At 42.7% G+C, this 22,548-nt stretch overlaps 1 protein-coding gene across 6 annotated transcripts in view; it reads right to left on the bottom strand.

Annotated features, from left to right (window-relative positions):
- The window catches only part of LOC131884155 (serine/threonine-protein kinase MRCK alpha-like), a 39,006-nt gene extending 21,129 nt beyond the window's left edge, over positions 1-17,877 (bottom strand). For 2 of the 6 annotated variants that reach the window (XM_059231825.1, XM_059231826.1), the window contains exons 1-2: positions 17,448-17,870; positions 12,360-14,012 (exon numbers count right to left, since the gene is read on the bottom strand). In XM_059231825.1, the coding sequence (XP_059087808.1) occupies positions 12,360-12,696 (337 nt within the window). In that variant the 5' untranslated portion in view covers positions 12,697-14,012; positions 17,448-17,870. Of the gene's footprint in view, positions 1-540; positions 1,612-12,359; positions 14,013-14,248; positions 14,267-17,447 lie in introns of those variants that run through there. The other 4 variants (XM_059231829.1, XM_059231823.1, XM_059231824.1 and 1 more) reach the window with 4 other exon arrangements.
- Positions 17,878-22,548: the final 4,671 nt, after the last annotated feature.

Genomic DNA, 22,548 nt, shown 5'->3' on the forward strand with positions numbered 1-22,548 from the left:
TATTGCTTGATTTGGACAGGCAGGCGGCATTGATTCTTGTCTTTAGGCTGTCAGTCCGCTTTTGATGTGGTTCTTGGACAGTACGAAGTTTGGAAGGTATCAAGAGCTGCCATCCATAATGGACTGGCAGCCACACCCAAAGCAAATAAATGACTTTGCACTGTATCTCATGCCAAGGAGGCCAGAAGTTCGTGTCAGAAACCAATAATTTGCCCGCACCATTTGGCGAAAACTCATTTACGTTGAGAATAATGAGACATTTCGCACTTTTGAGTGCATTTCAAGATTGATGTAACTCGTGCCAGTTATTTTTTCAACCTCCTCAGCCTTCTCGGATTGCATCAAGTTTGGCATGTCGAAAGTGCAACATGGATGAAGGGAATCCAACCACCACCCATGGCCATGCAAGCCAATCGTAAAGTGACTATTTATCGTTGTGTGAAGGGAATGTCAATGGTAATTTGCGAGACTGGTGTTTAGAGCTCCTCGCACTCTGGACCTAAAACTTGATTTATGAAGCGTGAAAGGATTGCAAATTACCCATCGACATTCGCATGTCTCGATGTCTATCCCCTTTTCGCGCTTTTGACATCAGCCGACGCTTTCAGTATTTCACAACCGTCCATCGAAAACTCGGCGAATAAGACAAAAAATATCGTTCCCCTTTCAATCAAAGTTCTGGCCTCAAAGCGATCCGATTTCCACTGAACCTTCATGTTCGAAATTGAGATCCAAGCTCACACCTGTTGAGGCACATTTTCATTGCACTTTGAATAGCAGTTGTCGTCTTGAACTCGGAATCCGTCCCCTGTTGACGAGAATTTAGGAGACTACTCACTACTGCCCGAGATCCAGAGCATCAAGATCGACTCCACTGATACGGCACCGAAATTGAAATATTTGTCTGGCATTTATTCGCCCTCCAAGTCCAAACATCACGTGCATGGTGGCCAGTTTAGTTTTAGGCAGGGACAAGTCGAACTTCCCGATGTTATGTTTTGCGTTCCTTGGCCGAGTCCAAATTTGGCAGTGAAGATGAGCAAAAAACTGGCTTGCCGTTCGAGCCGATTTCGGACCCTTTCGGCGTCTATAATTCACTGGGACGGAATGACCGAATCCAAAATAGGATAACCAGTTGGGTATTTAAGAGATAATAAGAGGAATAAAAAACCTATGGTTGTCAGTTCGAACTACAAGTGGGCGCTTCTGTGAGAATGGTGGATAGGAGGAGCGTCAACTCTCTCTAGTACCTACTAGAGTAATGGGATAGGAATTTGCAGGTAATGGAGCACTTTACTAGTGAATCCGGCCCACTGAGCAGAACGAGGGTGAGGAAAAACTGGCAAACAAATCAATTAATGAAGATGAAGATGAATCGGGGCTTTTGGCTGGGATGACATTCAAAAATCAAACAAGAGTTCAAGAAAACGTTCGTTCCGTTCATCTTGGCTCTTTAATACTGTGGCTGAATTTTGCGGTTCAAGCACCAAATCCACTTCAATGAAGGGGAGACGAAAAGAAGCAAAGAGCGAAAGACACATGGTTCTCCCAAGTTGGCTGGTTGGCTTGGAAAGGGAGCAAATTGGAGAAGGAGGAAGCCACAAAGGGCTTCTTCTTTGAGTTTCTCTGAAGTTTTAAGCAAACACACCTGTTTTACTACAGCTCCCCTTCACTTCAATCTTTTCACCCCCGAGCGGTTTTGGACTGGGGCAATCCGAATCCGAGAATCTCTTTTTAAATGCATGCATTCAAGAACGTGTGAATGCCGATGGTTACGGGATTTGACATTGTATATCATTAATGCATTCGATAAAACACCCACTATGACTCTCAAGTAAGCAAGCAAGCAAGCCAGAAAGCAGGTGAGGTGTCATGCTAATTCTTTACGACCCCATCTCTTATCAGATGTGCCATTAATTTGGGCGGCAACCCTAAAGAAAGACGAAATCGACGCTCCATGAAGTTCAAACAATGACCTAAAGAGCCGAAAACCCGCTCATAGCTGGCTATCTAAATTCATGGCTAATGATGATAATGGAAGTCTCATATCCGGACTTGTTCAAGGTAGCATCAGATGTTCCTCACACGCGCAGCTGTTCCAGAATTCAAGATAAGCCAAATTGGAGGGGGCTAGACATATTTATAAATGTGTGAAGTCTAGACCCAAGATCTAGGACTTGAATGGGTAAACAGTCCGGATGAATTGACTATCTGTGTGAAGAGAAAGCTAGCAAAAAAAACTGCCACCACGGGCAATGGGCCGGCATTCTTTCCAACATAAGGGTGGAGAACACCCAATACTTCCAAGTTTGGTCAACGATCAGCATTGTAGGAACAAACTTAAGGCAGGGCTTTGCCACTTGGACTTCAAGCTGAGACACTTGCCGAAACCATTTTGAAGAGTTCTCCGATCGTCGCCCTTTCACTGCTTTAGAGTAGTAATTGCGATTCTCTATCTGCCTGAAGTTTAATGCCATAAATCTTAATTCCCGTGGAGAGAGGAATAAGTCACTGAGCCAAATCTTGCGAGATGAACATTTTGGTTCGCATAAATGGAATATTGATCAGGCTATTGAACATGGGGTAGAACCTTGCAATTTCCATTGGCTAACATGAATTGAAAAGGAGTAATTGAAACGTGTCCAATTGGAACTCCCCTGAGACCTCCGGCTACATTTTGCAAAATCACAAGATTTATGACGACAAGTTCGGAGAATTGATAATAAAAAATGAGAATCCGCAGAATTGTAGCTACCCTCCTTTTCCCCATTGCGTAACGATTTCCATGCCTGGCCATTTCCAATTGAATAAAATTACATTTTTGTTCATGCAGGTCAGTTTGAATTAACTTTGGGTTACACTACATATTTTACCTATTTTACCAATGGCTCCCACTGTCTGTATGAGACTAAATATTTTGCTTATGGGAATGATCATGCTGATTATTGGAGATTTTAAGTGAAGCACGAAGTGCCCGATGACGTCATCACAATATTTCTGGAGATCATTCATTGCCTCAGACTACAGACATCGAAAAGCAAATGCTACAATCACAGCAAATCAATTTAGAACTTTTGTCGTTTAAAAAGTTACTTTTTTGAAAGTTTGTAATGCGAAATAATAAATTATTACATGGTTGGAATCTGAACCTGGTCCCTGATAAGGAACAGTTTCATCATCCACGACTTAAAGATGAGAAAAGTTGGGGGATTTGTAACCGACTCATCAGAGAGCAACTTAAAGATACTTAAAGAGGTCCACGTATGCTTTACCATCTTAACCGATTTGAATGGAGACATGGGATAGCTTTTAAAAGTAAGCGTTTCTGGTCGTGCCATTCTACAGACGGGATATTCATTGGCTGATGTTGGGCCATAAAAAGAGAGCGTTTTTCTGCTAAACTAGATTAACAGACGAGTGGAGAGAGTCCACTTTTGGGGGAGCATTTTCACCCCTCGTCGTGAAAATGGTGTAAACAGACCGGAATGCGCCATTTTATTCAGCACTTTGTGTGTGTATGTACCGAGGAGACTCAAAATATGTTTTTCCATCTATTTTTGTTGTTTCATGTTGAGTTTTTGCCAGGTCTTGACACGGGCAAGTCTGTATTTTGTCATGAAGTTTGACATGTGAAGCGAAGTTAGGCAGTTTTCGGGTCGAGAAGAAGAAGAAGAAAACTTGCCAAACTTTTCAAGTGGCGAAGAGGACTTCCAAATCGGGCCGGAACCCGGGCCAAATGGAGCAAATCCTGTTGTTGAATGGCCATGCATGAGAAACCCATCAAATGTTGTGTGAGACAGAAACTCGAGAACATGAACCTTTGAAGGAGAGGAGGGGAGCATAAATAACTTCAAATGGGATCTATCGTCGTCTAAAAGAGTGTGCATTGAAAGGCGATTCAACAACGTCCATACTATTTATCGGTTTGTTTGGATTTGCAATCAGTTCAAGTGAGCCAAGCTGGAATGCTGAATGCCAAACAAAAGCCTCGGGACGAAATCTGATCAGAACCGAACAATCTCGCCTTCTTTTCTCGTGTTCACTCGGAGGCTCACAGAGTGCCTCCACTGCGGGCATATGAGGTTATTCAATGCTGTCTCGGATCACTAACAGCTCCAGGTACAAACAAAGGAATGAATTGTTGTTGTTATGAGGAGACATTGCATGTTTTTTAATAAAATTTTTGGCTCCCGTGAAAAATCTCGTCCTTATTTTTAAAGGGTCGCTTTTCGCCTAAACAGAGCCATAGGATCCTCACCCGGCTTTGAGCTTAACAAAGAAACTTAAACGCCCGAAATGGACACCCAAAAAACCGGGGCGACTCCAAACAAATCTTAATCTAAACAAACAGGATAATGGTTTAGAACGAATAAGGCTCTTTGGCCAACATCCGGGTAAAATGTAGAGACACCTTTCACCCCACCGATGCATGTATCTAAATATCTGCTTCTCCTTCCTCTTTTCATTAAGTCCGGAAGGAAGTCAATATCAATTTGCATGTCAAAGCCTTTTATAAATCCTGTTATTTTGAACAAACTTCCCATAAAACAGAACATTTGAGAATTGAGAGTTGCGAGTTGCGAGTTGTCGCTTCAGAGGGAATCTAGATCAGCACTAGAAATTCCCACCAAGAAATAAACCGTTGTTCCTCATCAAGCGAATGCTTATGCAGAACACAAGTTGGATGGCTGATGATGATGATGATGATGTTTGATCACAACAGGAAGCGCATTTACAAGCTTATCATCCAGCCAGGCCTATAGCCACACTTTCCCTCCTAACCAATGACCGCTCAATCCACCACTCATCAGTATGGCAAAGGCAATCGAAGAGTTTGCCATTCAAACATTCCGCTCAAATTCAGTCTAACGTCCAGCCTTCTATACTATATGGTAGACGGAGGCAGTCTTCCAACTTGTTCGACATCCCAAACTGAAACCTTTTCTTTAGCACAAGATTGCCTTTGAGAGGCTTGCAAAATCAAGATTACTCTCCCCCATTCCCATATAAGCAGGATGGAGTTACTGATGTACTGTGTACTGTACTGTACTACATACACTCCATGCACTTTCTCACAACATCATCTCTACTACATGTTTGCGAGCCTGTCCAGTTCACACTGAGCATTCTTGGATGGAGGCATGAAAGACCAATGAGACGACCAAGGGTTTCTCTCTGATCTTTGGAAGACTGTTCTCTTTTTCGCTTTAGTGTTAGATTAAGAAATACGAGTCCCCCTTCCTCTGAACAATGGAACCTAGTGGTCGAACACCATAGACGAGATCTTTCCAGTTCTCCTGTTAACGTCTGAACAGGATCTTTTTCCACTGTTACAACACAAAGGTGCTCAAGTAGACCTTGCTTTGTCGGGCTATTCCTCTTTGGAGTGACATCAAGATCATTTCTGCTCTTGTCAATCACTTGGGATCCCGATATTGACTTCAGACATTTATTTATCAGGGCATTTTTGGAAATGTCTCGAGCACCAGGGAGGCCGACAAAAAATGATTCAGACGACCCGATCAGGATGAGTTTAGAAATTTGGGTTTGGATTCCAGGAGCGGTGATGCTGAGTTCTTGTCTGTAGCACAAGTTTGGTGGGGGGTGTCTCCCCAATATCTAATCTCTCTGTATGGATTGAAGCATACTTTTCCGGACATTGGTCGCCTGCCTGCCTGTCTGCCTGCCTGGTCTAAGCTACAAGAATTGAGTGAAAAAGAGCATTCACCAGAAAATTGAACTCACTCCGGATGGTGTTGGCATCGTGTCATGAAATCAACCGCGAGCACCACGACCATAAAATGCAAGCGGACATGGCATTCGAATTCAAATATCGGAAACGTATGTATGACCCCTTGAGTATTGAGTTGATGTGCTTCTTTTCCAAAAGGACGAGCGTTCTCATCCAATTAAACACTTTTCCAATTTAGAAAACAAGCTTCAGGGACAAATCGTCGGGACAAATTGTCGGGACAATATCTTAACGAGCCAACAATAACGACTCCTCCGTCCCAACACATGTACAAAAAAGCTTGCTTGGGAGTGGATCCCTCACCCCGTTTTGTACAGACAACTTACATCGGAGGACTCTGATATTGGCTGCCATTTTCGATGGACAGCCGAGGAAAGAGAAACTAGGAGACATCCTCGAGCGAGCGGCTGTTGGGACATCGATTGAGTGTCGTGGTTGAAACGAAGCCAGGAGTACTTGCCGCACTATAACGACTTATTGATTGCCATCGTGTATCGGCGGACGACTCACGCCCACCATGTATGAACCGACGGACTGTACATTCTATCTACTCACTGATGGCCTCTGATCCATCCAATGGCGAACACCAAACCAAATCAGTGTTCAACTCGTTAGAACAAATGGCAAAGAGATCGTTAGAGTCGAGGGATAATAACGCTTACCAAAGCTAAATTCGCGAATGAACGTGAAACATAATGACATCTTAAGGACTGGACACATTTACTGAACGGTATAAAATTAACAAGGCTTCCATCGCTGGCCTTTTATGACTCAAAATATTTTTTTCAACTCATCATTGAACACTCTAAGCATCTCTTCGAATAATGGCTGGAATCCAATTTGTAAAATAGCAAATGTGTTTTTCGACATAGTCGCTTTTCCGAGTGTGAATGAACGATCCATTTATTGATGGAGGTTTTGCATTTGCGGTCTGGGAGCGTTTCCTTCTATTTTTGGGACTCAGCTGCTTCCTCACGCCACGAGGAGCAAAGGCGTCTATCTACTGAGCGTAGTACGTACTAGGTAGTGTGCCCCGTGATCAGTGATCACTCAGTTGGGCGACATGTGTATTGTCCACCCACGACACAATGAGACACCATAGGGACAACGTGTGCCCGAGTTCCACTTTCCAGAGGAAAACTGTCACCAGACGTCAAATTATAAATCAAATGAGCGAATATGCATCTATCTCCAATCTCCAAGTTGAACGATGATATTTGACATTGAGCCAAGAGGGACAGGAAGAGAGAGAAAGAGAGAGAGAGGGAGGGAGGGAGATATGGGGGACTAATTTCCCATCGGACATGCTCCCTTCTGCCTCCAATGCGACAAATGCTCACTAAGCAGCCCCATTCTGTCCTATGTAGTCCCATTGTTGGACCACGATGACCATGTATTTTCGTTGTTTTTTTTTAACTTCCTAACTATACTTTGGGAAACCTGAGTAATCACATGGGATTCTTCTTCACAGACCTCACAATGCCAATGGGCAACTTAATGGATGACGCGACAAAAAACGAGGAAGAAGACATTTCTCTTGGAATCTCATTCAAAATCTGCTCAAGAGAAAAAATGACAATAACCAAGCTGGAGACTAAATGTGTGCCATTGAGAATAAATGACACTCAAGCATCACATTTCATATTCATATGCACGCATTGGTTGTCAGTCCTCCATACGTAGTGGTCGTCAAAATGAACATACATGTAGTAGCACCAATAACGTTGACGATGAAGGAACTCAGTCAAATCCAACCAGTAGTAAATCGATGGATGGAAGTCCTCGTTCGTGGATGCGAGTTATGGCGTGGGTAAGCTTTTAAGCAGATTATGGTGGACCAATTAGGCAGGACGAGAGCAAAACATCAGGCCAAAGATTAACCAATTGCATGACAATTTTCAAAATACAATCAACACAGCCAACTATTGATAAAACCATGATGGCATGCATTGCAAATAGGATCGGAGGAACGAGCTCCACCTCCCTCTTTTAGGTGGTGCTTGCATCATCCATCCCATTCACAAACATATTTTATGCAAATGGGTCTTTCTGGAGGGCGGAATATCCAATTTCGAATGAGTTGAACTCGACTGACTTGACGAACATGGTAGGTTACGAGAAAGATGATCAATTGCCACATTCAAACTGGAAACTCACTCAAGGTAAGGAAAAGGTACTGTACGTAGATAGGGGAGATGAATGAACTCGGAGTTCTTTTTTATTTCTGTCCTTAAGACTACCCGAATCCGGTATAAACAATCGTCTGGTAAACATATCGTCTTCAAGCGAAACATTCGGCTTGCTTTCTCATTTCCGTCCGGTACAATGATAAGATGGTGATAGGATCTAAATTGACCGGAGGAAAAGAGAGCAAGAAATCAATTCTAATGGTGTTTTCCCTCGTTTCAATGGGAGTGGTTGATATGGTTTGGTGGGTGGTGGAGAGATTAATGATTTTCCTGGCCGTCTAGAAGTGCAAGGTGATGCCAAAGTAACCAAAGCGGAATTAATCGAAACCATTTCATTCGGCTGGTGCCAATTTTCTTGGCTATGCATTGCTTTCGTCTCATTTACTGCCAAACATTCCAACATTTCGAGCTCAAATAGGTCCCTAAGAATGATGATCCGAATTTGGTGCCAAACGTAGACAACTTTGACGAATGGAGGATGGAAAAAAGATCCCCAGAAAGACCTCAGACAGAGAGACAGAGAGAGAGAGGTTCTTCTCACCCTCTCTTTCCTTCCCCCAAAAAGGTTTTCCGAGAGAGAAATGTTGAAAGCAATTATTCTTTCCCTCCCCTTTCTTTTGTTCTCCAGTCCCCAAAACCACTCTACACTTTACAACAACACACAGACTTGCGATGGTTTTGGAAGGGATATACCAGAGAATCAGATACAGAGGATCTGTGAACAGATAGGGAAAAAGGGCATTCACATTAGCCTCTACATTGCATTGTCCGATCAACACTCGATAAACCCCCAAGTACGTGGTACAAATATACGTGGAGGGTGAATGGAGTAAATGATCAAGAGATAACGATGCCAATGACCTTAATCTGTTCCAAAGGAGACAAACGATAACCTACAAGTCAGCTTTGAGAATCCGTTGCAGCGATTGCCCCAATTTTGCTTACATCCGAGAATAACCCATCAAACGTCTAGAGATTCGTAGATAATCCAACATGACTCAATGGGTGTAAAGGAGGCTCTTTGAGTGCCCATTGATCTTGTTGAAGATCAATAAAATAGCTTGGACGAGGATCATAACAATAATGGCGCTGCCAACTCAAGTGGGAGTGTGTCTATCAATATTCATGATCCAGTATTGAGCATTAGGATTTGACGAATTTGCACTCATTGGTGATACGGTTTCCGCTCCAAAAATTTAGAACAGAGCTCAAGGAAGGTGGGAGATTCCCGGGACAAAGTGCTCGAAATTGAAAAGCTGGCCACATCACGAGCAATGGGTCCATCTCTGAGAAACTGAACTTCAAACAAGTGTGCAAGGTCAATGTGTAACGAGCCAAATGTGTTGGAATGACGGAAGTGAAAAAAAAACCGATGACCTTCATTGGCATGCCTGGCAATATGAACTCATCGTGCCGTGGACAGTCTTCATGGCCTTGCTTCAATTCCAGGGAACGGAACAAATGAATAGAGGATAAGTCCTTGTAGGATTTCCGGATTTGGAATGTGCCAGAAACACTCACAATAACACGGCCTTTGACCACCTTTCTCAAATGCATGGCAGTACTTAAACACACACGCACACCTGTTAGGGGAGCGAAGACGCCTGAAGCTAAATATTCATGGAACACAAACTTCAGCTTTCAAGGACAAAGAGAATGTCAGCATATTTGAGGAGAGTCTCCTCCTTAAATTACTCTCAAGGACATCTAAAGGAGCTGTGCAAAGCAACCCTAAGCCTTGCTAGGAAGTTCAAGCTTGAACTCATTGACGAAATCGTCGAGCAGGGACCAACATGTTTCACATCCAGCTGATCAAGGAGTCCACACTTCACGTTGACTCGCTAGCTATGACAACACTTCAGATAGTTTGGAGATTGTCCAAAGGTAAACACGATCAATGCCCGACTTCATCGCCGAGCAGTCTTGAACTCAAGATTTCTCCAGTAAATATTGGATCACTTCACAAGAGACAAAAAGGCGAAAATAGAATGACATAGATAATATGCCCATAAATCAAACCCAATCTATGGGTTAAAAACTTTCCAACGATCTGACCCTCATTCATTTCGGGGAGGTGGGGCACCGTTTCTCGGGGACCCTCATACTGGGAAGACTAAATAGCTTCCCCCCTCTAGACACGAGCCATGTACTACAATCAGGGAATGGACCCCATAATTTCCCCCTTCCTTCCTCCATCTCCTTCGATCCCTGACCAACGTATCAATGAGGCCTGACCAAGACACCCCTATGAACTCGGGCGATGAGCGTTGTCCAGTTCATTGGCTCTTTACGCCATTAGAAAAAGAAGACCAACCATGTACGTATTCAGTACAGTAGTCCGAGAACATAAAACCAAGCGCCATAGGGCCAAAAGAGGTCAAGAGAGAGAAGAAATCAGGAAACTTCTCAAGTGTCCTTAGCCATGGAATTGAAAAGCGGGGAAGGACCAAAAGGCCTCTCTTTTTCCCCTTTCATTCGCCATCCCTATTGACAGATCAATATGAAGCTGGGGAGACAAGCCCATTTTCCGTGACATGACTTTTAAAGGGCACCTCAGAGGCGAGAAAATTACTTGATGCTTTAAAATTGATTACAGGGTCCATCACCATTCACATCACAACGGCAAGGTCGACTTAGCGAATCCCCCAAGGAAGGCATACCAACAAGCAAGCAGGCCAGCAAGCCAGCCAGTGAGGAGGAATGGGTTTCGAACACGTTAATTATTCCAACAGCAAGCCCGACACGCGCGTCGGATTCGGATGCTCATTCATAAGTAATGCAAACTGTCTATTTTGATCAATGTGAGGGCTGGATGAGGGATGGTTTGGCTTGGGTTGGACCTATGGAGTTGGGGGGTGGACCTGGCCAAAAAGGCACTCAATCTGGACGGGGTGGACAATGCGTGATCGCTCAAAGGCAGACTTCCTGACAAATACCCATATTGAACATGTGTGTCACACGCATCACGCATCAAGCAATCAGTCAAACATGCTCAAATGATAATATAACAAATGTGCGCGTGTACATTTACGTCTATATATATATGTGTGTGTGCAGAACGTATTAGGTGCATAAAACCATCCCAGGGTGAACCGCAACGTACAACTCATTTGTAAGGGTCTATTGGGGAGTGGATAACGTGACAATTCCCCCTTACATTTACCAGGAACCTCTGGAGGCTTAATTTGCACATTGTCTCCTTGATAGAGCAGAAAGAGATTCTTGGAAGATATTGGAGCAAGTGGGGGGAGAAGGGGCCGAAATGATAGTGGTTTTTCAGTATTTCCATTGCCAAGGAGAGGACTCAATTTTTGGCAGGCTCAATTATGCACATGCAATGCGATTGCTTGCCCTTCAGATGACAAGTGCGATGTTTGGCTACATACATACAACCAAAGGAGTAGGCATGAAAATGAGAATACAGGTATTCATCCCTATGGAGGGAGTGTGTATCGTGAGGAGTGCTTGAAACTGGCGCTGAGGGTGAACAAAGCACCTTTCCCGACTTTTAAATCCAGTTGAATGAACCTGGTTTATTTTTGCAATTCATTTGAAAACGGCTCGTCACAACAAAAGAATCCTCTTTTGTGAAAGTAGCACCACTTTCATTTTTGATGAGAAGCTCAAAGCGAATTGATTCCTCCGTCGTAGAAAAGAGCTCCAAGAGCTCTAAGAGAGAAACTGCTTTATTGTGTACCACTACGTACTACTTGACAATAGAACCACCACAAAGCGTATTCCATTCACCATGCGTAGCAGGACATGCACGTCGTCGTTTAGTTCCTCATCATTTGACAAATGAAGATTTCCTCCTTGGAACCTCACCTCGCTTGTCATTCCATCCCCACCCCCCCCTCCAACCCCCTCCTCTCTCAGATCATTCTGGCCGTGAGATATGCTGCTTCAAATCCATGGAAACCAAAATCGAGTCCACCAAACAAGTTCCATTGACGAGGTTCAACTTCAGCGCTAGAAACAACACCTTTTCTGAGCTCAAACGGAGCTAGCCTCGCCGTGGCCTGATAAATTGAATCAAATGAAAACGAAAGGCTCGACGACAACACTCTGCTCTAAATTTAATGGGGCTCCCTGAAAAATTAGCTTTGTGGCCTCGCCCTCTTTTGCTCTTTCTTCGGGAAGACGGCACAAAAACCGTGTACAAAGTTCTATTGGGTTTTGGGACGCGATTGGGAGTTGAAGGAGGCGAGCAGCGAACAGCCATTTGAAAGAAAATAGAGCAAGAGTCTGGCCTTGAGTAATTGGCAACTTAATGCGGTTCATTCATTCTTGGATCAAGAGGCCGGAAGGCCTATGTAGGGTCTAGAAGGATTTGGCACCGAATTGCGCCTCCAGGATCACACGCGTGACTTTGACCGCAAGAGAGAAAAAAAAACGAAGGTTGCCGTGGCGTGTCTTACCTAGTTCAATGAAATCGGTGACTGTCTTCTCTTTTCGTAACGACGAGTTGCAGCACTCATTATAAAGCACTAATAGGATGTCTAATAAGGTTTCTGTAGAAAACGATTTGGCCTCGTGGACCCCGGAATCCGGGCCTTCAAGGAACAAGGCCTCGAGCTCCCGAAGCCGATCTTGACCACTCCGATTTGCGAGAACCATGGCCGCATTGGAGCTCGCCACCACGGCTCCAGCCGAGGCCGCACTGGCCGGCATACCCGCAGTGGAACTAGCCGACGAGCTGGGAGACAAAGGGTCGATGCCGTTGGTAGTGGAGCTCGAGCTGCCGTTTGTGCTCATGGCGGCCGGAGACTAGAACAGGGTCACCAAGGGATCATTTGGTGCATTTTTCACTGGGCCACACTTGCACTTAATCACGGTCACTGGCCTCACCGACGACGACAAAAACGTGTTGGAGAGATACATCACAGGACACTCACTGATTTTAGGACATCCCTGTCCGACTTGATCTGGTCACTTATTATATCCTCTCTCTCTCTCTCTCTCGTTCTCTCTTGCAAAAAAAGATCGACGACAGCACAAGAAGGAAGAGGATTAAGCCCGATGAGCCAACGTGCAGACATGGAAAGTAGGTTCGGAGGCCAGAAGTTTCAAACCCAAAACAGGGATGAATTACTGCTTGGACGACTCCTTACTCTCTCTCTCCGACGCGGAACCGACTCAGCTGAGATATGCTCAATCAATAGAAGCACACAACACCACTACTTGGAGAAGAGGGCAGGGGGAAAACTAGCCTACGCCGAAGGCCAAGCCGGGAACTCAGAGAAAGGCCACTTTAAGGCCACAGACGTTGTGAGTCGTTGCCGTTGTTGTCGTCTCGTTGTGGTGGTAGTTTACAGTCCTGGTTTGTTGGCCAGGCCGTTCGGCAGGCAGTCGAGTCATTCGAGTCGAGGGGACCACTGAAACGGCCTCGCTTCTTCCTTGAGGCCACTTTCGACTCCCAAGAAAGGGAGAGGAAGCACGAGCCAGAGCTTCACCGAGGACGGCGACGTCGAAGTCGGACCACGAGAAGTTGGACCGACATGCACTGAAATGTGTGCCAAATCGAGTGGTGTTCCCAGTCAGTCCTCGTCTCCGCTGTCTTTCCTTTCTATTCTTGACGATGGGCAAAAATTTTCAAAGGGGGGGATTTATGCCGATGCGTGTTCCCAGTGTCTGAAGATGTTCCTACCCCTCTTTAAAGGGAAGGTGGGGGGATGAATGGGGAAGAACGTGATGGCCACAAGGGAGGATTTGAATCATCGGCTTTTAACTTTTGTCCAGCCATTGAAGGTGGATGGGAGGAATATATGTACGTATGAAGGAGACTAGAAGTACATAGGGTAGTAGGTACTGATCTTAGTCGCTTCACACTCTTGTCAATGGAGCACGTCTCTCAGTGAGCAAAATTTGTCAAACGCTCCCACTTTTTTCTGGGCCCTCGCCACTTCACTGGCCGTATCACACCACATTGGAGAGGGGGAGCAAGAAGTTGGATCGGTAGGGTGTATGTCGTTAGTTGGTAACACTTTTTGTTTCTTCATTCACTCAGATTACTATTTCCACCCGTCTTTTTCCTTTTTGGTTTATTATGCATTCCAACTTTTTGGCCTTTCCTGAAAAGAAAATAGGGGGAGAGAAACTTCAGCATGATTCATTAGAAGGAAGAACTCGAAGTAGCATATNGGGGGGGATTCCACGACACCCTACAAAAAGTAAACCCATCTGGCCGATTGTAAAACTCAGAAATGAGAGGAACTCTTGGCCCGATTGATGAGGAATCCATCCTCCATCCGTAGTAACCGTTGTTGTCAAGAATCCTAATACACGTTTATAGCACTGACTGACTGACCTTCATCACATGCCCCGCCTTGAACACGCACATATTTGAAACACATTTGGTCACCATTTGCTTCAAAACACTCACTAAATCATACAAGTGAAGAAACTACTCTTACTACACACTGAAACTCCGCCAAGTCCAAGCAGGCATTCTGGCATTCTGAGCAGGTTCCATCCACTTACACTCTTGCAGCTCCTAACAGCTCTTAGCAGCTCCTCGAGTACAACATTGGAAGTGATGGCTGATGGGAGGAGACCAAAAGAAGAAGAACAAGACGAAGAAGACGAAGGGGGCCAACATGGGAGTTGGGGGGGGGGGATTACTGCCGCTACCCGTGGGTTCAATGGATGGCAACAACAGGTATCAGCTCTAAATGCTCCTCCTGCTACCACCTATGCTGAATGGATGCGCCGGGCAGTAGTGGTAGATGTGGTGGTGGTGGTGGTAGCGGTGGTAGTAGTAGGAATAGTAGTAGCAGTAGTTGCAGACGGGCTACTTCCACAACTTCCACAAGAAGAACACCACCAGAGAAAAGAGGGCCAGTCCCTCCTTAGAGCAATGGAGAATGTGTACAAGAAGTTGGCCTAGGGAAGTAAGTCCACTGACAAGACTATAGTCTTCCAATGACCACTAATGTACATTTTAAAGAACCATTTCAGCTCAGGCCCGTTTCCCTAAGGTTCATCATGAAAACTAAGGCTTAACCACGTTATTGTGGAGAGGTTTACAAACGACACTTGCAGTGAGCTTAGAGGATGTTAGTACTTTAGTCAATATCTTTCTTTAAAAAGATGAACTAGCGGGGATGGTCTGAACAATGTGAGTGTGAGTAAGGTAGAGAGCTCATGTAAGTGAAGCCAGAACTTGCTCTTTTCTACATGAAACGACCAACGACCATGATAAGAGATGATGGAGCGGCAAGACGAAGACATTGTTGGAAAATTTTCCGTTCATCTCTGGTTGAAAAATGAATGCTCCAAATTAGCTTTCGCAATTATCAAAAGATCGGGCCTGTAATGAATGGAGTTCCGGGGGATCTTCACCGCCTGCCCGCCTAACTGCGACTGAATGCCAACTGAAGGGAATGAGTCATCTCCACTGATCTTATGCACGCTCATGAAATTTGTGTAGTGTGTGTAGCAAACGGAAGGAAAAGCTGACCCAAAGCCACTTCCAAATGCACGACGACCACATCTGAAACCATCCAACTCAAGGATTGGCAAGACGAAGTCCATTTTCTGACTATGACAACGAAGGTGGTGACTGAGCAAAATATGAATCAATAACCTGGACAACACTGGATTGTTTGCTCATCAAGGTGGAAACTTCCAAGAATTCGTTTTTTGTCCAAATGGAGGAAAATAATGAACATGGTTCCTTCTCAAACAAGCCATTAATGATTCATTCAAGACCAATAAACTGCACCCCATCTAAATGATCCAACCATTAGGTGCACGGTCTTCAATCTTCTGCGGACTTTGGAGATGCTTTGGGACAACTGCGGAGTATTTGAAAACCCCTATGCCTTATCGAGGCCTCAATGCAGCTCTTCTTGGGCCTACTTGAGCAGTCAAGTGCCTACACATCTTACGCTGGGTTCATGAATACACGCTAAACCTGAAGAACTCTTTCCATTCATTTTCCCTCACGAGAGACCAGGTTGATAGTAAACGCCTTTGGCCAAACCTGATGACTGAGGAGTGCACTTCAACTTTCAACTCGAGAGCTTGGCGCCCATCAAGACATGAATTTCACAAGAATCCTCGATTTCCATTCCCTCCATTCCTCAATTGGTCGCTGTTTTGTACCATATAAAAGATCAATATTATGCTGCAATAATGAGTGCAAAACACGTTAAACCACATTCTGGTTCTGTCACAACTTGATTGACTTCCATGTAATAACAAGGTCTACATAAAGGCAAAAAAATGCCTTAAAAGTGCAACAATTTCAGCTGTCCACATAGATATTTGATGGATGAGCCTGGGAAGGCCCTTGTGTCCTGTCGACGTTCCTCTGCTTTTGAGCCCATTTCGCTTTTAGGGGTGAATCACATTAGCGAATATTAATTGAAGCCTTGGCCCAAGAATCAGGATGCAGAATTTGGAATTTCTTCCACGCTGAGCTTTGATGCCTAGCTCTTTTTTATCCTCATGAAGTTGGAGGGGCGATAAGCACTCACAAATAATGATTTGCATAAACGAAGTATCTTGAGCGTCTTGAGATCATAACCCTGAGTGTTCAGGTCGACCTTTAAAAGTACAGTACTTCAGGTTAATAATGTGGGACGTATCACGAGTGCCGATCTTAAAAGTGGATTACAGTATACTGCAAGATCTCGATTGAAATGTGAAGACGGAAAAAAACATCCAGGATGGAGTCAAGTAAAAAACCCAAACAATGAACGTGGAACTGACGAATAACGACATGCTTCCCATGCGATCTGTGGCGGGAAAGAAAGCCAGGCATGGCAAGAGCGATTTTAGAACAAGGTCTCTTCTCCACTTTGAAGTTGTCCCCGTAATTACTCCTAATCCTGTTCAAATAGCTGTCTCTGACATCTCAACTATGATCCCGCTTTCACACCGTTTATGATGTTTACTTTCTCTCTCGACAAAACGCTAGGAAAGGCTCCAATAGATAAGCAAAGGCCAAGAGAGAGCAGAGAGTCATTAATAGCCTTATTTGCCACTTGGATTGAGGTGAAGGTCAGAAAATGAATACCCAGCTGTTCCCTATTAAATAACTCAATCAAGGAGGGAACAAAGGCCTCTGCCACATCAGTGCACTTCTAAAAAATCCCAATAACCCGATCCTGGCGAGTCAAAATAGCAGGTGTGGAAATTACTGGTCCTAATGGGTGACTGGTTAGCATACTTGATGGCAGATGACAGGTGCGAGATGCCACACCATGAACAACGGGTATACATTTCAGATTCACAATGAGCTTCAGATGGTAATCTGACCCAACTGACTTGTCTCATTTCTTAGTTTCAGAAATGTGTTCCATAGAGTTCATCTTACACGTGAAAAACCTGAGCAAGTGTCAAAACAACAATCATTGCACTTGACAAATACCATGAGCCTGTGTTTCGGTGAGCCTTTAAACGGCACATTAAATATCTAGGGAATTAAAATATCCTACTTTAGTCCATATCGTAGTTTCTTAAAATAATGACAAACCCCTGCTTGGCCAAGTGCAGCTTACCTTTGCAATGATCATGCACGCACACAACTTGGTACGCGTACAATCAAAACTGAACAATGAGCACACTCCACTTAAAGCCTTATCTTCGTTAAATGTATAAAATCACACAACACTTGTTCCTCTACCCCGAGGAGTGAAGCTCACTTGAATATATATTGTTTGTTTTTAAACACAGCTCGAGCTAGGATTCGTCAGCACCAATCCAAGTTTAGTGGTGGTCGAGCTCGTTGAGTTTTCTTCTCCTGATCAGGAGGAGCTAGAGGAACTAGAAGAGCTGGAGGAGGTATCGGCTCATCATCCCCTGCAAACCCTGCCTTGGCCCTACTCGCCAAATGCGGTGTTGGGTATGGTTCCTTTCAGCCCTCCACGATTTTCCTTCACCTTTTTGCGCTCCCAAATAGAGAACGCGCCACCAACGAGAGTCGGGTGTTGGGTCGGGTCTCTTCCAAATCCAGCATTTCGGTAGCAGCTGGAGTGACTCCTTCTCCAAAGCGAGTAAGTGACTCCAGGCCGATAGCACCCTCGGTAGCACCACCGACACCAACTCAGACATCCTCATCATTAGGCCCGGCTAGAATGTGCAAATAAAAAGTGTCTTTTTGTCGACAACCTGGATTTACACAAAAAGTTGCAATTAAAAAGAGTAGAATACAGACACCAATGAATTTAGGGGGGCTCCAGAAGCTACTTTTATCTGTTTTTTATATTAAAAGTTATGAAAGTGAAAAGGTATTGTCATCAGAGATAAATAAATTTGAATTCGACATCAGTATTTGGAAGCATTAAAATGCAACTTTCAGACATCAGAACTCTGTTTTAGTCAAGATTTTCATCAGATGAAACATGTCAAATTACATGGCTTTACTGCCAAAAATGAATATTCATCACCACACTATTTATCTTTCCCATTACATGATCATTAATGTAATATTGGTCAATGTTGGCTGCATTAAGATGAATCTGATTGCGAAAAGAAATCCTTCATTCGACAATGCATCTCCCAGAAAATGCATAGAATGTTCTAGTTGGGATTGTTATCGTATCTACAACCTTTTTGCATTGACATTCGATGTCAAGAAGTTGTCTACAAGAATCAAGCATGTATTTTGCTTGCAAAACAATCCACATTTTACACAAATTCATGAAACTTAATGTTTCATAAATTTGCTTCCCAAATGGTGGAAATGGTGTAACAATTGGCAGGTTGTCAAAAATTAATGATCAAATTTTATGACTTACCAATGCAATAATTATTGCAGAAGAATCACATAAGGAAAAATATTTCTGCAAATTTCGGCCGACCCTATTCATCCTCGTCCTCATCATCCATTCCATACATCTCGTAAAACGCCGTCCTCCGTCTCCCATACCACCAACATAAGGAACAATTTCCAGCTGGCCGGGATTCATTTTCTCGCTTCCATTCCATGCCCACTAAGTCTGGCTTGGATCTGGCACAGACTGGAGACAGTGGTGATTGTGAGTAGTGATATCATGAGTTTGACCCGAACCAATTTTATTGGTTCTAATTCGGCTCTAAGTCTTTCACCTTAGGTTGCTATATCTAAGGAAAATTGCCTTTTTTGTTCTCATTATTTATTGGTCACCCTAAAATTGACCGGGACCGTGGCCTTGTACCGGCCTGCATTTCATCTCTCAAGTCCATGGGCCATAAGAGGAGGAATGGGACAATTCCATCCTCTTGTAGGCCTTTGCGGTATAATTCTTTCTTTTTAAGACCGGGTACAGACCTCACGATCGAGAACGAAGGAGCGCGCTCGATAATTTCAGGGTGCAAAAAGGAAGAGAACCAGCTCAGTAAGCACCTTTTACATACGCGTGATTGGAGTAGCTGCAAGGTCCTAAAATACAGATTGTGCACCTCAGAAAAAAATGAGGGTGGGAGGGTGACGTCATAGTGGATAGAAGAAGGGATGAGCACAGAGAGAAAACATTGCCCTCTAACATGTTTGTTCAAATAAAAACTCTAATAGGGCATGGTTGACCCAATGGTGGATAGGAGTACAATATTGCCTTTCATCCATGAGGCAACTCAACTCACTATTTATCTTTTTTTCTAACAACATTTATGCTAAAGGTTTCACCAATCAAAAGGTGCACTGAAAGGTACTAAGAGGCTACCCACAATATTGATCAGCTTTTTTTGCATCATGATATGTAACAAGCAATATGCATGTTACGAAACAAGGATAACAGCTTCTAATACAATTCTCTCTTGTTTCAGCTCAATTTTGTATGTAATGGCATTTGAAATTTAAAAAAAATGAATTCTTGAAACCTTTTAATTTTTAGATGCACCTTGTGACGACTCTTTGACAATCTATTGAAAAACACGCTTCTCCCTTAATGCTCACAACTTTTTATCCTTTATTGAATTAACATGCAGTCAAAAAACTCTGCTACAACTGACCATGTTAGCATCTTATAAGTGGAAAACATTCCATATATATATTAAGCCAAATTTGAGAACAGATGAAAGATGTAATCTTAGATTCCATCTTAGGGCCTCTCCTTTTTATAATATTTGTTGTCCCACTTCAAAAGCGTAGTATTATTGCCAGTCTTATGCTGACAATACAAAGTTAGTTTCTGGTAGGAATAGCCAAGATTCCAATAGCCTTGCAAAGGACTTAGATTGAATCTACTCATGGGTAATTGAGAGCAATATGGCCCTGAACGGAATGAAATTCCTTTCAAAGACGTTTGCGTCAACTCCTTTAAATACTCCCCTTGTAGATAATGGAGGTAAAGATATTGAGCAGGTCTCAACTGTGAAAGATTTAGGTGTAATCCTCCAAAATAATGGAAAGTTTGATGAGCATATCCAGTTGAAGGTGGTAAAGCTTTTCAAATGTGTGGTTGATACCTTGCATGTTTAAATCCAGAGATAGCATCATGATGCTAACTCTGTACAAGTTGATTGTCCAACCACATCTTGAATATGCTTCACCCATTTGGGCTCCAATGAGTTCAGCAGGTTTGCAAAGGCTTCAGTAGGTCCTAAGATGTTTCACTAGGAACATCACGAAAATGAGAGAGCTCTTCTATTGGGACAGACTAGAAAAGTTGGGACTGTATAGTGTTCAGAGAAGGTACAAAAGATATCTGATACTGCAAGTCTTCAAAAGTATCCATGAGCTTTGTCCCAACCCAGGATTTAGGGTCAATTCTAGTGACTGTAGAGACTTATGTGCATTTTGAGAGCACCTTCAAGTCTTCGAGAATCCAGGCCAGTTCGAACCATGAAGTCCACATCTTTTCTTTCTGGGGCTCCTTCATTGTTTAATTTGCTTCCCTCTAATATTCCTAGGGCATACATGGGCCTTCTTGATCTGGTAGCATCTTTCAAGTCAGACTTGGACAAATTTTTAGATAGCATTCCAGATCAACCCTACATTCAAGGACTAGTTCGGTCTGCCAACTCAAATTTGTTGGTAGACCAAATATCACTTAAAGATTGAAAGGTAATAGATATACAAACTATTACCTTTCATTTGAATAGTACTGGGGATTGCATTCACTGTAGCGGTTAAATAAGCCCGTGAAAAATTACAAAAAATGATTATTTCAACTGAATGGATAGTTGTTTAAGTTTTGGACGCTTAAAATAGATATGATAAGATCGGTTTCTATGTATTGTTTAGATGAATTGAAAAAAGCATGGAAAAAGTGAACCAGATGTCTTACAAAAATGCTAAATTGAACATTCAAGGGTACTTATTAACCTTCAAAAACTATCCTACTTACTATCTTAATTGCCACAAAAGTGCTCTGGATGTATCATTAAACAATATTCAAGGTATTTGAAATGTCTTGTTCACATTTTTAGTTTCAGTTTGTAAAGATTAAAGACCTTATGAAATAAGAGTGTAAAAAACTCCATTACTCTTTGATGTGATAATATATGGCAGAATGAAAACCCTTTTTCCCGTGAAATTTCAAATCAAAACAGTTTGAGATATCTTGTTACATCCTACCCACTTTATTGCTAACTACTGCAATTTATAACAAAAAAGAAAAACAAAACACATAAGTCTTTTCTTGAAAGTTAGTTTTTGAATTACATAATTCAATGCTTTTTTGTCTTCTAAGATTTGTAATGATGAACGTTACATTCATTTCATTTTCATAGTTTCTAAAAGCGCTTTGTAAATCATAATAATTGGTTTGTTCATAACCAATTAAGGATGCCTTTATAGTATAATATTGATTGATTATAATTCGGACAAAGTAGGCTGAAATGAATTTATTAATGACATTGTTTTTTAATAAAACTGGATCAAACTATATAAATATCAGTGATTGTCTGAAATTAAATACATATATTCAAGTAAGTATCCTTGGTTCTGAAAGTGTTTTGGTGGTTATGATATTTGGTTGATTTAGAATCCATAAAGAAGATCATTAGAATATTACATTGACTAATTAAAAGTGTGAAAAAACATCTGTAGATGAATTTACAAATCAAATGTTTTGTCATAACATTAGATTGGTGTAATATGAATATAAATAACAATGTTAGATTTATTACATTGATAACATCAAATCTTCATTCAACAATGGTTTGATCATATATTGGCACTAAATTCAATGGGCTAAAGAAGTAAACAATAAATAAACTTAATTTATTCATGAGCTTGTTCAAGGTTTCTATAACCTTTTTTCACAAATATATATGACTGTCCAACAACTCATTTTGATAGAAAACATGAGTTACACGTACAGTTATTCCAACTTGTCTCATCCAACACCTTTCTTAAGATGACATTTTAAATTATACAAATATGCTTCTTGGTTTTAGCTCCAGTATACAATTGCATTGCTTCTTTTGACATTTTCCACATTTTGGATGGTTTTTTGTACTCTTGGCATTAAGCTTATTCCGAGATATCTTACTAAATATATAGCTCAAATCCCCTCATTTCACAGCCTATGTTCACAGGTTGACCCCTGTCGTGCTATATCTAGTGACGTCACCCAACTGGCAGCTGGAGCTTTCCAAGTTGCCTAGCCCTTGAGTTTCTGTCGGTTGTTTTTCATGGGTCAGTGCTGTGACACTAATTTTTGAGTGTTGACGTTA

Source organism: Tigriopus californicus, chromosome 7, assembly GCF_007210705.1.
Source record: "Tigriopus californicus strain San Diego chromosome 7, Tcal_SD_v2.1, whole genome shotgun sequence".
In the NCBI taxonomy this organism is placed as follows: Eukaryota; Metazoa; Arthropoda; class Copepoda; order Harpacticoida; family Harpacticidae; genus Tigriopus; species Tigriopus californicus.